Genomic DNA, 16,475 nt, shown 5'->3' on the forward strand with positions numbered 1-16,475 from the left:
TTCTGTTTGGAAGACTAGAATTCTCCTTTCCTTACTCAGAATTAGTTTCAGGACAAAAAAAGATAAGTAAGACTGCCAGTCTCACCTTCCCCCCCACCAGCCACTTATCAACCTTCTTTTTTGCATGGGTACTGCTTGTAGCTCAGGGTGCCTCAACACCCAAGTAGCAGATAGCCCCACTGCTAGAGAATGGCTGGGCAGCAGGGAAGTTTTCAGTTGGCTTCTTGAACCAGCACAGGGTAGGACACGGAGAGGAGGGGGAAAAAAAAAAAAAAAAAAAATCCCTACACATACACCGAACATAACTAGATTCTACAGCATTTTTAAATTTAACTGAATAATTCTTTACTATTCCAACATATTGCAGAAGAGTGAATCAGAACAGTGAAGGGCCAAATTCTTTAAGAGACATCAATTTTTCTCATCTTAGATTGTACATATTATTGCATTACACCAGCAATCACCTATTGACAAGTACACTCCCTAATTACTTAAAATAGCTTGTCAGTGATTGCATAGTCAGGCAAGGGACTAAAGAAACACAGTTCTGTTGTACTGCATCCCTGCACTCAAGTTAGGCAAGAATTGCAACAAGCACAGACCAGGTGCGAGTCGTCCTAGAGTCTAGCATCACAAAGAATTTTTTCCTTACTGCTCCATTCACCTCTGCAGAGCTTACTTTAATCTAACTCAGTCTTAGCGAGAATTTCGTTTAAAGGTAAATGTATTTAGTAGTTCTTCCACCGATTACAGTAATATTACCATGGGTTTCCCAACTTTGTTCTTTAAGTGCTGTTTAGCTGCCTTAATGAAGGAGCCTGATTTGCAGTCAAACAATAGACCTGTAAGAGCAGCACAGAGTGTACGCATAGTGCCTAATGAAGACATCAGTCACAAGCTAACTGATTAAGTTATTCTAATAAGCTGTTATGTTTTGCATGACAAATTGAAAGTGTAATAAACCATAAGAATGAAGTCTCAGTGTCAGTGAAAAACAGTTTTACTGCTATCTAGAAATGTAATTCCATTTACACATCTGTGCCAGGGTATATAAAATGTCTCTCCTGTCAGAAAAACAAGGAGGGACAAGTAACAAAAGTATGTCCTGCAGTCCAGGCCATTTCTGCTTTCCAGCAACAGAAGAAGTTGACGACTGTCTACTGTGCCGCACCGAGTAAGGGAGCTGTTGCCTGCAGCACTGCAGAGCTGCATACCGACATGCAGCACGCACACACCCAGCACTGCAGATCAGCACACACTCACAGAATGCAGATACAGCCTCATCGCACTATTTAAGGACAGATACTGCAGAAATCTGCAGCTTTTTCTTTTTTTAGATTACAGGATGTGAAACTAGTTAATGCTGAAACACAAGTATAATTTAGAAGGAAATAATTATCCTGATAAGGAGAAGTGTTTTAATTTATTTTCTCAGGGCACCAAAGACTGCTTTCCCTGAATTCTCTCTGTCTTGCTGGGTAGAAAGATGGATGAGGTAGGGTGTTTCCTTAAGGCCAATTAAAAGCAACCTTAGACTTAAGTTTCAGGCAACCAAACTGCTCTAACAGCTTAATGCCACATAAAGGGGGAGATGTTGCTCCGTCCTGTGCCACCTGCTCTTTCTTGATCTCTTTCTTAGCCTCTTACCTCTGCTCCATCTTGGGCACTTGTCAGACCTTTCAATAAACCCATTTAAATCACCAAAAATCACAATAAAGCTCTTTTTTCCCTCCTTTTGGAAGGAAAACTTGTGTTAGAAGAGCTGAACCCGCACAAAGAATGGTTTGACTAAAGCAGGGGCGAGTAAGTCACAGACACACAGAGTCAGAGTCATCTGCTTCCACTGCGGTGAGCTCACGGATAAGTCAGGTCACCGTAACTTGAAGTGATAGTCTTAAGGGTTTTTTTGTGTCCAACACTGCTGAGACAATGAAATTAATTTTTCTTCTGCATCTTCACTTACTTTGGGGAAGGTGCAGGCAGGAGAGGGAGGAGCAAAAAGGCAAGCTCTGTATCAAGGGACTGTAAGAGTTACCTTGGGGATCATGAGTATGCTACTGGTAGCCCTTTTTGTGCTAGAATGGGCTACCACACCAAGACTGAGAGTTCAGTCCTCAACTGAAGCTGGTCTACACAGTTTTAAACTTTCAGTATGACACAGATAAAGAAGTTTTCTCTTGGAGGCTTCATGGTCTCTTTAGTGGAGATAGATAACTAGGTATCAGCTTATCAATACCTGCAAGTCACTATCTGGGCAGTTACCTTGGTCATTTGAGTGGATATCAAAGTGCACATTGTGGGGAAGGGCAGGGAAAAAGTTAAGAGTTAGAATCAAAGTCCACAATCAACAGGAACTATTCTTCGTACAGTAAAAAAAAAAAAAAAAAAAAATCAAAACAGATTCCCCCATTAGACACACAGGCTTAAGACCTATGTTATTCTAAGGGTCTGTCTCAATCACATGGGAGCAAGGGAGAAGAGGGAGAGAATTTGATCCTATATCCAGTATCTTTCCCATTCCTATACTTAACTGTTTTTGTCTCACCTAGAGTTTCACTGTAACTCAACGTTTTTAAAGTTGCAGGTGTCAAGAGACTTCATGTTATGCACTGCCTGCATTTTTCCCCCCTACTAGCAGGAAGTAAACAAGCCCAAGGGAAAATAAAGCCAGTCAATAAACCCTCCAGCACACTGAGGCATCAGGTTAGGGCATCTGCGATCCAAATGCTATATGGGGGCAGGGGAAGATGCCTAAATTGGTATTACACTGCAGGGCAAGGTCAAGAATCTACTCCCCAGGTAGTAACTCAGCACAGGAGCAGGGAGAAAGCCTCATTCTTTCGGCTGGAAAATGCTCAAGTCGTATGCTTCCTACAGTCTTAATTTTAATACATTTTGTTTTCCTTGATTACTCAAGACTAGTTAGGATATGCATATATGCTTCAGACAGACCAAAGTATATGCGCAGTGCAAACTTCTGCCCAATTATAAAGATTTTGTAATGACAATTATCAAGACAGACAAGACTCCTTTACTGGCCATAAAGACAGCGTGGAAATTTAAGCCTTGCCACAGCACGGCTTTCTAAAACTTCTGATCTGAATAAAGATTGCTCATACTGGACTACATGGATCCACTGTCATCCTCCAAAAGCTCCCTCTCACGTGACATTTACTCAGAGCAACGCATCGTTCACCATAACTTTGTTCTTTGGTGCCATTTAGCTACAGGTACCGTTGCTATCTGAAGCACCTGGCAAGACAAAACGTTGCTCGTTATGTTCATACTGATGTCAGAGTCATCTTCAGCCAAGAGGGACTTTATGAGCCAGACCTGCTTGACTGAACACCACCCACCGAACATGACGAGAAAGCGCTTAGACTTACTCCTGAAGCGCTGCTCTCATTTGCTTAAGAAGCAAACCTCCGAGACTAACACTTCCTAGGGCTGCCCAAGAAGCGCAACTTCAGGCACGGAAGGTGCTTCCCAGCCTCTCCACACCCAGAGGCCCAGAGGAGCCACAGCTCTTCACTCCCCTTCGCTGGCGGTAACTAACACCGTTACTCTCTGCGTCGCGTCGCTACACAGGAGGAGAAAGTTCACGCGAACTGACGGGACGCGGTGCCGTTTCAGCAGAGCTCGGGACTGAAACTGAAGACGGAGGCAGCGGGAGGGTGCCAAGACCCGGGCTACCCACGGCAGGCGTTGGCGGCGCGGCGGCCCGCTCGCGTGCTGTGGCCGTCGGGCTTCCACACGCCGCCACCGCCGCGCCGGGGCGACGCCGCCACGCTCCCGCCCCTGCGCCCGTCCCTCAGGCCGCCGGCAGCACCTCCTCGTAGGACAGTACCCCGCTTCGCTCCCAGCCTCCGCCCGGAGCATCGACCGGTTTCGCCGAGGCCGCGCACAACTGGGACCTTGCAAGCCAACCTCTCCCCCGCCGCACGGCGCCGACCGTGCCACCCCGGTCGGGCGCTGGGGTGAAGGGAGCCTCCCGCCACGCCGGCCCCCTTCAGGGCAGCCAGCCGCCCGGCCACCAAGGGTAACGCACGCAGCCCGGGCTGCGGACACCCACCCCTCCCAGCACAGGCTCTTGCCACAACCGGTTTACAGCCGACAGAAGGGGCTGGGGAAGGAGGAGCAAGGACATCAGAGAGAAGAGGGAGTTCCAGATGCCAGAGGGTAAGCGGCAGCGGCTCGCTCCCGCCAAGACTCTTCCCTTCCCAGCCCGCGGCCCCCGGGCGGCAGCGACCAGATTCCTCCGGGCGGGGGGCGGCGGCGAAGGGAAGGCCGGGGGGGGGGGGGGGGGGGCGAGGGGACGGCAGGCAGCGGGGGAAGCGACAGACAGGCACAGCGAAGGCGCACAGGCTGGAGGAAGACCCGCTCCGGGGTGGTGCCTGGCGCCGCGGGGAGGGGGAGGCCAGCATGCGATTAGCCCGGTGCCGTGCGGGGAAGGGGGGCGGAGCGCGGCGCCCCGGGGACGGCTCCCCTCGTCCCCCGTGCGTCCCGTCCCGCGTCCCCCCCCCCCCCCCACGCCGACCCGCCGACCTACCCAGCACCACGCAGACCACGTCCAGCGCCACGAAGGGCAGCCGCGTCCTGTCAAACATGCTGGCAGCGCCCGGCGTCAGGCGCGGCGGCGACGGCGCCTCGCGCGGCGCGGTGACAGCCTCGGCCCGAGGGGCGGGAGCGGAGCGGAGGCGGCAGGGAGGGGCTCAGCCGCCGCCAGGCGCTGCGCTGCGCTCCGAGCCAATGGCGCCCGCCCCCCCCCCCCCCCGCGATCCCGGCACCGCCGCAACCGCCTCCCGCACTGCGCTACTGCCACCGCTGCGGCGCCCACCGGGGCTTTAAGGCAGGCGGGCGGGCGGGGGCTGTGGGGGGAGGGCGGGAGGGAGGGAGGGCAGGGCGGGCTGGCGGCGGCGGCGGCACCTCCGCCCGCCCCGACCTGCCGCCGCCGTGACGCCCCACCCGGCGGCCGCGCTTCAACGGCAGGCCGGGGCCGACCAATCGCGCCGCGGCCCGCCTCCCGCCCCGCCCCGCCCCCGCCGCGCGAGCCCCGCCGTGCCAGCGGGCGCCCTGGGCTGGGAGGGGCGGGCGCGGCCCGCCCCCCGCCCCGCCCCGCCCCACCCCACCCCGCCCGCCCGCCTGAGGCGATGGCGGCCCCTCGCCCGCCGCCCGCCCCTCGGCGCGGGTCCCGTCCCCCACCCCTCGGTCCCCCGTGGTCGTGGGGCTGCCGCAGGGCCGGCGCCGCAGGAGGGAGTGCCGCGGCCGTCGCCCGTGCTCCGCCTTCACCTGCCTGCCCGGCCCCGGCCCCGGCCCCGGCCCCGGCCCCAGGCAGTAGGGGCCGTGGCGGGTGAGCGCGGCCTGCCCGAGGGGCTGCCGGCGTGACAAACGCCCGGGAGGGGTGTCGGTGGCGCCCGGCTCCGGCCGGACACGGGGACCCCAGCCTCCCTGCGACAGAGCTGGGGTTGGGGGGGGGGTCCTCCGCTGCAAACACGGGGGCTGCTTTTCGGTTTTGTTTTCTGACAAGGGAAAAGCTGTTTCCGCGTCTGGAGGAGTGCTGGAAAATTGCAAAAGAGCCGAGCAGTTGAGTCTCAGCCCAACCCAAAACAATCTTTTTCCTTGTTAAAAGCTTTTATTTGGAAAGAAAATAGTGACCAACACGAAAGAAATGTTATCTGCATAACCACATTTTTATTTTAACAGCATTTGCCGCAAAACAGGCTCTATTCACCAGTGTTGTTAGTGCTGTTGGGCACAAACTTATCACTCACACCGCTGAGCACATCTGTGTTTTGTTCGAGGTAATTGCAGGTTGGATGAGCGGCGCTTCACACACTCTCAGCATCAGGCATAAACTTTTCTGTGATTTCTCATGTAGTCCACCCTCTAATTCTGTAAACAGCTTCACTTTGTATTATATCCTGAAGGCTGAATAACAGGTTTGGCAGATCAACAAGGGAAACAAGTTCTTGAGGTGGAAATCCCTCATTAAATATGCTGTCTCTTCAATTCAACCATGCTGCCTAAAAAGGTACATAAAGCACTTGCATACAGAATATATAAAGAAGCTCTACGTAGCAGCCTATACAGGAGTTTGTGATTTCGTCTCAACGCCTGTGAAGTGTCCCAGCTACAGATCAAAATGGTCAGGTCTGGAGATTTAAAACGACCCTTGATTTCTGTCAGTGTAGCGTCATTTACTGAGTGCATTTTCCTTTGCAAGTATTCTGGGATGGTCTCGCGGAGGTAGAAACTCCAGTGTTGTCTTAAAATGCAGAAGGTAATGGAAAAAATTGGAGCAGGACCTGGCAATGACAAAAAATGGGCTTATCTTTGTCAGAACTGCTGCTGAAAGAAAAGGGTGCGATCTAGCTCGGCTCCTCACAAAGCAGGGGATTGTTCACAAGGTCTTAAATCAGGAGTAGATAACATGCCCAAAATTGCAAGATGGTTAGAAAAAACAGAAGACAAGCAATGCAAACATTCCACACACAATTGACATAATTGCTTTCTTCAACCCAAAAGCATCACGTTAATCTTGTTTGGGCTAAACAGCAAACAGCTCTCCTGATCCACACCCCTCTGCAAGTAAATTAGAGACCGAAGAGATTGCGCTAATTTAAATGGATGTCTTCCCAGAAGAATGTAAGCAAGATAGTGATTACGCTAAAAAACACCTGGAAATTGGGCTGCAGCAGCACAGCATTCACCAACGAGAGGAATTAATCACGCTTTATTGTCTTGCAGTTTCTACATCTCTGTTTCACCCCTGAGATGTAGCTCGCCTGAGGGAACAGGCATCTCTGCAATCTTCTGCCAGAATTCAGGAAAGCAAGCAGTCACCCGGTTCCTCTCCAAACTTGCCATTGCACAAGGAATATGAGCCTCGCTGTTGCAACCCTGTTCCCACCACTAGGCTTGCAATGTCTTGGAAACCCCCCGCTGAGCACGGTTTGAGGGATTAGGTTAGCGCTGCGCTGTTCTAGGCGCTCAGGCGGCCTTCATAGACAGACAAGTATTAACCATGGAAGCATGCCAACCCAAGCACTTTCAGCCTGAACTACTCTTCAGGTTAGCAAAACCCTACATTACTCCAGGGCTGTGTTAGTATGAGTACTACATCTTCAGATCTGTTGTTATTTCACACAAAAAGGATATTTTGGTGTAAAACTGAAGAGAGGAATAAAAACCCCTGCATGCTTAAGCACCTTTGACAAATAACATAGTATCTGGGCAGCAGCAATGCCCAGGGCAGCAGAAAAGGCAAACTGATGGTGCTTGATCAGACATCTGGAGCAGTATGTTCCTGAGGAGTTGGAGGATGTTCAATTATAAACAGAAATAGAAATCATGTTCAGCATCAGTTGGAGGTTTGGGGTTTTTTAAGTATATAGGACAAATATCAGCGCTTCTAAATTTCATTTTCTCCTGGTAGCGTGAGAGTTTTGTAGTATCTTCTGACTTTGTGTCATTTTCCCTGTCTAGGCTTTGCTTGGTATCCCTCCCTTGCAGCAAGGTGCTCAGATGTCCACCATTCTTAACCACCATGTTGACCCAGTGATACCAAGAAAGATCCACTCATATGCTTCACAGGGTCTATGCTAAAGAACACTTTTGAACCCAGACCCAGGTAAAACAAAGGCAACAGACAAAGCTCCTAAGCTGTATTTTATCCCTTCATTAAATTTATATTTTAAAGTAGTCTAATATTACTCTCTAGAATGTAGACTCTCCTAAATATCTTCCCCTCTCACTTATTCTCTTGTTTGGTATGGTTATTTGGTCATTTTCTTTTTTTTTAAATTGTATCTTTTCTGTTTTGTTTTGTTTAATTGAGAGCAGTGAGCAGCAGAGAACACCAAGACCAAGATAAAGCCCTGTTAATTTCTTTGTTTTCTTCTGATTCTTCTAGAAATCATGATCTTCAGTGTTTTGCCCATCCTCCTTAAAAGTTTTGTGTATACTAAGATTAAACTCTCAGGAAGTTTATCATCAGTCTGAAGTGGTACTTGTATGACAATTAATTAGTACTGACCCAGCAGGACTCTTAACTGCAATTAACATTCATATGCATCAGCAGCTGTAGTAAATGATGGGACTTTCCCAGGCTTGTTTCTCTGTCAGTTGATCTGGGGTGGGAGTCAATAGCTCTGAATGAGGTGTTACTACTCAGGAAAGGGATGAGAGGGTCAGGGTGGATGGTTCTGGGAAGCCATCCTCTGGGTGCTCAGAGGAGAGATCACCACGCCGACCAGAGCACTGGGAATGCTGTTAGGAAAGACATCGAGAGCAATCTGTCAAATATCATTATGACATGTTCCTGTGGCAATCCCACATCAAAATGGCTAAGTAGAAGCAGAGAAAGCTCAAAGCAAGGCAAACAAGATTTTTAGAACTTGTATACAACAGCTTCAATGTAAGAGAAACAGAAGTGGAAGAGGATTTTTTTCAACATGGAAAGGGAATGATGGGAGAGGAAAAGACTTGACATATAAAGTACAGATCTATAAAACCATGAAAGGTGTGGAGAAGGTTAAATGTGTAACAAGCATTCACTACTTAGTATCAGATAAGAACTAGGGAGAACCTACCTAAGATATCAGACAACAGGACTTCTTTACATGAGAATACTGTGGAATTTATTGGCTCAGGTTGCTGTGGGGCGCAAAATTACAAAGGAGCCAAAAGGCACTAGGTAAATTCATAGGGGATAGGTCCACTGTTAAACAGTGGATCCTTGTAGTTCAAGAAATATCAGAACTGCTGATTTCTCACAGTTAGAAAGATCTGCCGGGGAAGAGTCATTCCACAGGGGCTGTTTGTTAAACGCCTCTAAACATCTGCTGCTGGGCATTGTTGCACGGTATTGGGCTGGATGGACTTGATCTGAATCAGCTCTTCGTATGTTCAAAGCCAGTCAATGGCCATAGTGTAACACCACAAAATACATTAGTAATAGCAGAAGTGAAATAGTTCAGACTTGTTTGTAATGTTTTGTCAGATTCAGACTGCAGTTATTTAGAATTCATCTGCCAAAATCCCTCTCATGCGGTAAGACCTACAGAATAGGACCAAGGATGAAAGTCTGCCAAGATAGCCCTCCTGAATTTCTCTTACATCATTTGTCCAGGGCATAGGATTTGCCCCTTGCGAAATGACACGTGCTCCTGCAGGTAGTGTTGAGACCTGGACCTCTGAAGTCAGTTGACATGCCTTGCACAGAATGCTTCAGGAAGCAGAATTTAGATTCCACCAAATTATCCTAGCCTCATATCCCTTCTTTTGTTTGGTCTGGCCTTTCAGTTGTTTTCTGTCTTTTGCTCCTATGTCTCATGTTTGTTTGGTTTTTAATAAGGGAGCAGTGAGCAATAAAGAACATTTATATTTCTAATAAACAAAGCATGAGGAGTTTCCTGTCTTGTCTCCTTCAATTATTTTCCCTTTAAATACAGTTGAGACTTGTTTGGCTACTTCACCCCCACATTGCTATTGAACTGTGTTGTCTATTCACCAAAAAGCTCCTGCTGTCAGATTGACTTGAGATCGTCACCTATGGCAAGTTCAGATCCATGGAAGGGTTCTGCTCCCCCAGTTTTACATCAAAGTTACAAGAGCATTTCCGCCAGAGCGATGAGGCCTGTTCTAGTAGAAAAGACAGGTTATTTCTACATTAGCCACGGAAATAAAGAATCAAGCAGACATCACCAGATGGTATAATGACATAAATTTAATAGTCATGTCCATGTAATGAATGAAAATACATTAAAACCCAAGTGCATAGCTTTGTTTGTATATATTTAATAGCACATATCATACAGCCTCAGAAGATCATATAGTATATTCTAGAAAAAACACTTCAGGCTACGTCTACACAAGTTAATTAAGTGGGGCCAGCACACACAGAACAGGTACTGGCTCATGATTGCCTGTACTACTTACACGTTGGCTCACAAATGGTGGTGTTCAGAACTAACTAGCGCAGGCCAAGGAGCATTCCCCATGGCAATTTTGCATGCAGCCGTTCTATTCTGACAGGAAGAAAATGCAGCTGTGTGGCCATCAGCTATGCTCTACCAGTGGGCCTTAAGGCTAATAAACTGTCCCTGTTTGCTCTTTATTGGATTTTATTATTTGTTTCAATTACAGATATTGCTCTGAAGCAATAACAGATTCTGAAAGAAAGAATGTCTCAAGGGCACTCACAAAATGTTCATGGCACTTTTCTTATTAAAAAAGTCTTATGATTATTGCAAGTTGGAGTGATTTAGGGGCTACAAAGATTTGTGCCCTCTGGCTTCTGATTTCCCCTCTCTCTTTTTCCCTTCTTTGTCATGCTTCCCAGTCAAACCAGCTAGCAAAACAGAGGTAACTCTGGCAGCAGGAGGAATCTCAAGAGATGAACTTCAACAGGGTAAACCAGTTGGCGATGATATAGCAAAAGCACCCAGTTTTGACCCATCACAGACCTAAAGCAGTAACTCAGCCTCCTGTGCCTGGTTCCGTATGCATTTGGATATCCACTTCAACAGGTAGAAGAAGCTAAGCTTGAAGGAAAATGTGTGTCACTGCACCTCTTCCAGGTACATCTCCATGTGCTTCACTGGCTGATCAAAGCTGTGCATCCAGAGTGCAGCAGCTAAGGTGTCTGCTCCTGCTGCTTGTCCCTCCTTGGCAGCAAGAGTCCCACCCCTGACACTGTACTTTAAACGGGCAGCAATCTACACCGAAACCATTGCGAGGCAGGAGCTCCCAGTCCTGTACCACTTCAGGGTGGCTTGGCTACCAGTAGAAGTACGGCATGGGAGCAGACAGGAGCAGAGACCCGGTGAGTAGATCTGAGGTTTTCTTCTGGCCCAATTCTTACGCTGCTGCTAGGTGGATGAACCGCCTGACTGCTGCCCCTTCAGTTCCACATGTCCTCCTCATTTACGTTGAAAATTCTGCAGAACGGCAATGGTCCCTTACCATGTACGTTTCCTAACACTGTGAGTTGGGCCTCCAGACGTTAGTGTAATACTCATAAGTCATATTCATCCAAAACTACACTCCGAAGCTGAGGCCAAGCTAATATAACCAGAACGGCTATGGAAATATGTCTGTAGCCGGCCTTTTGCAGCATTGTTAGTAACAGTATTATGCTGTTACAGTTGTCAATGTTGCTTTTGTTTGAGCTCCACAAATTTGTGATTTTTTTTTTTTCCAGTGCCACAGATCCGAAGGAATTTATTCCCAAGTTCATAGCTCTTTACTGTTGTTGTTTTCTTAAGACATTATAAATATATTGGATAAAATTCAACCTTGGACACATCTCCTTGCACTGATATAATGCAGTTACAATAGCCTAGCGCATAAATAATTGCAACTACAAAAATAAATTATGAGGGGCCTTTGAAAGTGAAATAACAATAGGCAAAATGTCACCAAAACCCTCAAGCTGGGAGAATCAAGTAAGGCAAAAAGAAACCCACTTCAGTATTGACTGTGGAGCACATTTATTTCTTGCATCTCTGAATTACTCTTCAGACCATGATCAGGGTCAGTTCCTGCTCAAAACAAAATTAAGGGTGGAGGAGGATAAATCAACAGATAATTACAACATTAATTATTTAGAATTCCTCTTCAAAGAATTATGTGAGGATTTGGGTCTTAATACAATCATTATCTAATGAAAGTTTTTGCCTCTCCATCTTCCATAAAATAGTATTTGACTCCTTGAAATAGTCATCAGAGTTGAACATAAAAAGCCACAGTTGGAGCTGCTCCAGTATATAGTGTTCAGTTACTGAAATCACTTCCTTTTAGTTTGCGTCCTACACGCTGAACAGGAAACATGGGATTTCACTTTGCTGTCTTGTCCCTTTACATGGATTCACCCTGGTGCCAACAGTAGATTCAGTGCCTTAAGGTACAAGTCAATGGCTCCTGTAATCTATTGCCAGAGCACAGAAAGTCCAGATTATAATTAAGCCCTGACCACTTGGTATTTACTTTTATTACACTAATACCGAGAGGCCCCAGTAGGATTGGAGCCAACTGTGCTATGTGCTGTACACACTCACAGCCATTGCCTCAAAGACCTCACAGAGCAGGGTGAAAGGAAGAAAGCATTATTTTCCACAGGAGCAAAAAGAGCCTTAGTTTTGCTGCTGTTTTCGAGGCATTAATCCTGAGAGAAACAAGGAATAAACCTGTCCCATATGAGTCATCTGTGCAGATGAAAGCATAAAAATTTCCTCTTATCTCCTGTTTTATCTTTCCCTTCCACATTGCTGCTTCTTTCCCAACTAGAATAATAACAATAAAAATACAAGTGAAGTCAGTGCTGGGCAGGGGTGTTGTAGTGTCTGGAGCACCAGAAGCAGTGGAAGCAGGCAGGAGTCTTGCCTGATGTGCTCTGGCTCCTATAGTCAGAGCAAGCGCTTGGCAAAGGAGTGGAGAAGGATTACATCTGTCAGAATAACTTTTATGGGACCCGACTCTTCCAGGGATTGTTTAAAATCCACATAATGCTCTGGAGTGTTAATGCTTGCATTGGGACGTTTGCATTAGCAGATAAATGTGCAAGAACACGTTTCCAGACATCTGCCTAGTGACTGCACCTCTGAGCAGTTTGCTGAAACTTGGTCCAAGGTCCATGAGGTCCTTGGGCTCCTGAAATGACTTCCAAGGTTTGTAATAAAATGTGCTGCTGAAGTGTACCGCAGTTAAGCAATTCTCACATGATAGAAACAATGTGTGGTGCAGTGCACTAAAACCACTCTGTTATTGTAACTTTTCAGCCTTTGAAAGTGTTCAGAAGGGAACACAAACATGAAGAAATTCATACCTACAGATGCTGTGAAAAAAAGAAAACTTGGGGTGATGCCCCCAAATTATCACCCTCCCAATACAAGACCAGGGGATAACATAATGCTGATCTTCGCTGTGCTTTGTATTAGCCAGAAGTGAGGAAGAGTGTAGTTGCTAAGGTATGAACACTCCCTCAGATTTCCAGGGAGCCCTGGTTGAATTGCTTATGTCCCTCCAGCTAGGTCCATACATTTTCTAGCCATGTTGGAGGAGTGAGGACTTGAATGTGCAATGCCATAGGGTTAAGTGGTGGTGTCTGGGAGGGAGAGGTTTGTTTTCAGGCACAAAGGGCATTGCAGTGTTGTTAGGCTTCCCTTCCTGGTCCACAGGTGGGCTTGTGTCAGTGTGAGTTGACAAACAGGTGGTGTGGGCTTTCAGGGAGCTTGGGCTTGAATGGGAATGCAAGCCCTGAGCTAACGTACGCCTTATGCCCTGTGTGTTCCCTTCTGCCAGGTGGAGAAGATAGCGCTGCTATACTGAAGGTAGATACTGTGAAGGTAAGTGTCACAGAAATGACAAGGGACTCAGATACTAATGTCATGGGTATAGATTCAGGGCACAGATTTAGTTTGTTCCTTTCTCTAATGCTATTATTATTATTAAATTCACAAATAATAATCTATTATCAGGCTTAGATAGAAGGTTTTGCTCAGCCATACTTAGGATGAACAGGGCTGCTAACTTTCATATGCAAACCCAAGTTATTTCAGGTAAGATCCATTAAGGTACCAGTGCATGGACATCAGCAATTGGATGGTTCCTCCTATAAACAGCATCTCACAGAACACACACAAATGATGCAGATCCATGAAAGTATAAAAAGCCAGTGTGACAGCTCTCTTGTGCAGCATTGATTTTCTGGAAACAAATACAAGAGCAGAGCAGCCTTATCATAGATCCTTGCACAAATCAATAGGGCAAAATCTGCTCAATGCCTACGTACTTTGCATGACTAAAGCAATTAAGAGGCATAAAAAGGCCATGCAGTTGCTAAAAATAGGCAAATGGGGAGTATTCCACCCCAGACTCAGCAGTTGGCAGAGGGTATGTACAGCAGTCATTTATCATGAACCTGATCTTTGTTTTGCTTAAGAGCCCATGAAGCGTGTGATAAATTAACTTATATTAGAGCAGCCATGGCAGGTTGGCAGAGGTAGCAAGACTGAACATGCTTTTTATTGCCCAGTTACCTGCAGTCTTAAAAAAATTTTGTAACCATGAATCAATATAGATGACATAAATTCTGAGTGGCGTTTCACCACTATGTTTTTCTGCTTCCAGAATAAAAGCTAAGAGGGAAGCTATAAGCAGAGGAGAGAGAGGACATAATAGAGGCAGATAAAGGCAGGTCTATAAAACATGTTAGATCCTGTTAAAAAGTGACATGTGTATGATGCAATGCAATTTTAATATTACATCTGCTAAATATATCCATGGCATGATTTGCTTTCTATCAAGTCATTTTTACCATCTTTGTTTAAAAAAAATTAACTAGTTTTATAAAATGAAAAAAAAAAAAACCAGACCTGTTTAAATATCAGACATCACCTCTATATGGTAAAGAACCCAGTTTATGACATTTATAGACAACCGAGAGAAATCATTCTGTAAGGCTGGTGATAAGGAAGATCTCTGAGAGACTGTAGCTTTTCCTGTCAGTCTGCTCCACATGTGTCACGGAAAAAGAAGGGTGAACTCAGCTTCCCAAATCTCCCATCTCCCAGCTGAGTGCTTCTACTGCCAGACATGGGCAGGACATAACCCATCTGCTTCCTGGCTGTGTTTCAAGGGACACTTAGGCATGCTTTGGCTAGTCCTGCTTGACCAGGATCAGCAGGTGACAAAGACTGGAGAACCCCAGTTTTTTGCATCTCCCTTGCTCTCAGGCATGAGGTAGGCTCTGAGCCCTCTTGTGACTCCAGGGATGACTGCAGATGCCTGCAGGGTTGCGTCACAGACATCGTGAATACGCCTAAGTGCTGATATCTAAAAAGCCTGCTAGGCATAGAAGACTTTGTGAATCAGGCTTAGGATGGACACTGTCACGGAGCCATCAGTCTTCAGCCCTCACCCTTCCTAAGTGCATTTCTTTAATCTTACTCATCTTTGCTGAGACTTGTTTGCTCAAATGCTCAATCCAAAACATGTTATTGTTTGCAAGGTGGGAAGCTTCCCTTTCCTCTGCAGCCTCCTCGTAGCACAACCACGTTGTTGACTTTTCTTGCACTTCAGTAATTCAGACTACACCTCTATTTAAATGTCTCATGAAGGAGTGTGTGAGCGTGCACATGTGCATACCTGTATTTATCAGATTAAATAAAACCATTTTAACTGTAATTCAGTTCAGCACTAGATTTTAGTGTAAGAAGTAGAAAAAAAGCCAAGGTGTTGTTTATGACATTTGTTAGAGGGAGGGGCCTTCTGCCATCAGTGCAGTTCAGAGTGGTACCTGGATCCTAAGCCTGCAGAGGCAGGGGTACAGCTCTGGAGACAACTGTCAGTGCTGGAAGAGGAGAAAGGAAGCAAACGAAATGCAGAGGCCTCCGCTGGCATGTTTAGTTACTGCAGAGCGCATGTGATTTTATCAGTCTTGTCAGCGTTTAGACTTGCAAGAAACATTTTGAAATAGGATGGTGAAGGAGTACTGTAGGCACGGTGGTGTGAAGGAGTAAGAAGTGGGGGAGCCTCATCTGAAAGCATCAGAGAAGTCAGTGAGTACAACAGCTGAGGTGAAAGGCTCAGTGGGTTGCTCTAATAAAGGAGATCAGTGTCAGTTACAAAAGTGTTTAAATAATATTTCACAATGGAAGAAAATAGTAGAGTGCATTCTGGTTTTTTGGAAACAGGAAGAAAGATGACAGAGATGGATTAGGGTATTCCGATATGAAGATCCTGGACAAACTAACTCAGCATTGGTCCTTCAGGCTTTCTCAAACGACATGACAGGGTATCTAGCACAAAAACATGCTGAGAAAGGTTCAGATTCCAGAAACACAGTGACTCATGCATTTCCAAAACAGTGTTATAACAAGCTGCTGTCCAAATTTCCTGCTGTATTATATGTAATGCACATTCAGTGGTGCTGCTGGCAACACTTCCCTCTGAGTCAGTATTGAACCACTGCCCCAATTCAGAGTTAGGCGACCACTGTGCTGCTGGAGCTTCTGTCGTTACAGATGTAAAACAAATGTCCCAATTCCTTGTAATCATCAGTATCCTCTTACAGATGGCAGAGTCTAATTAATATCTGACTTGATGACCATGTATAAAGATGGGCACTTACCTTCAACATTTCTGTGCCCTTCCAGTTGGTTACAACAATTTTCAGTTGGATTAACATTTAGCTCTGGGGAGCTGGACTCTAAATTAAGGAAGGAGAACAGGAAGGTGGAAGGGAGCATTACTCTACACGTTTTCTCTTTCTTTCAGTACCTACTGCAGTGATATTACGTCTTAACGCTACATGACCTTTCCTGTGGATCCTCCCTCCACTGTGTGTTTGACAAGCTCTTAGAGGCATGGGAAACCACGGGGAGAGATGAGGAGGAAGGTAAAGTGGAGAGAATGACAAGTACCAGCCTTACCCATACGGTCATGAAGGGATTCACTGATGCCAGGAAGCCAGA

At 46.6% G+C, this 16,475-nt stretch overlaps 1 protein-coding gene and 1 long non-coding RNA gene across 6 annotated transcripts in view; one reads left to right on the top strand and one right to left on the bottom strand.

The window, feature by feature from the left end:
• The window catches only part of PLPP1 (phospholipid phosphatase 1), a 69,252-nt gene extending 64,369 nt beyond the window's left edge, over window positions 1-4,883 (bottom strand). For 2 of the 5 annotated variants that reach the window (XM_069775981.1, XM_069775980.1), the window contains exon 1: window positions 4,073-4,439. In XM_069775981.1, coding sequence (XP_069632082.1) covers window positions 4,073-4,424 — 352 coding nt within the window. In that variant the 5' untranslated portion in view covers window positions 4,425-4,439. Of the gene's footprint in view, window positions 1-4,072; window positions 4,440-4,549 lie in introns of those variants that run through there. The other 3 variants (XM_069775983.1, XM_069775982.1, XM_069775984.1) reach the window with 3 other exon arrangements.
• LOC138683747 (uncharacterized) lies at window positions 4,052-9,411 on the top strand. Its single transcript, XR_011323176.1, has 2 exons — window positions 4,052-4,179; window positions 5,802-9,411. It is a non-coding gene; the product is annotated as an uncharacterized lncRNA (long non-coding RNA).
• The last annotated feature ends 7,064 nt before the right edge of the window (window positions 9,412-16,475 follow it).

Source organism: Haliaeetus albicilla, chromosome Z (genome assembly GCF_947461875.1).
Source record: "Haliaeetus albicilla chromosome Z, bHalAlb1.1, whole genome shotgun sequence".
Classification (NCBI taxonomy): domain Eukaryota; kingdom Metazoa; phylum Chordata; class Aves; order Accipitriformes; family Accipitridae; genus Haliaeetus; species Haliaeetus albicilla.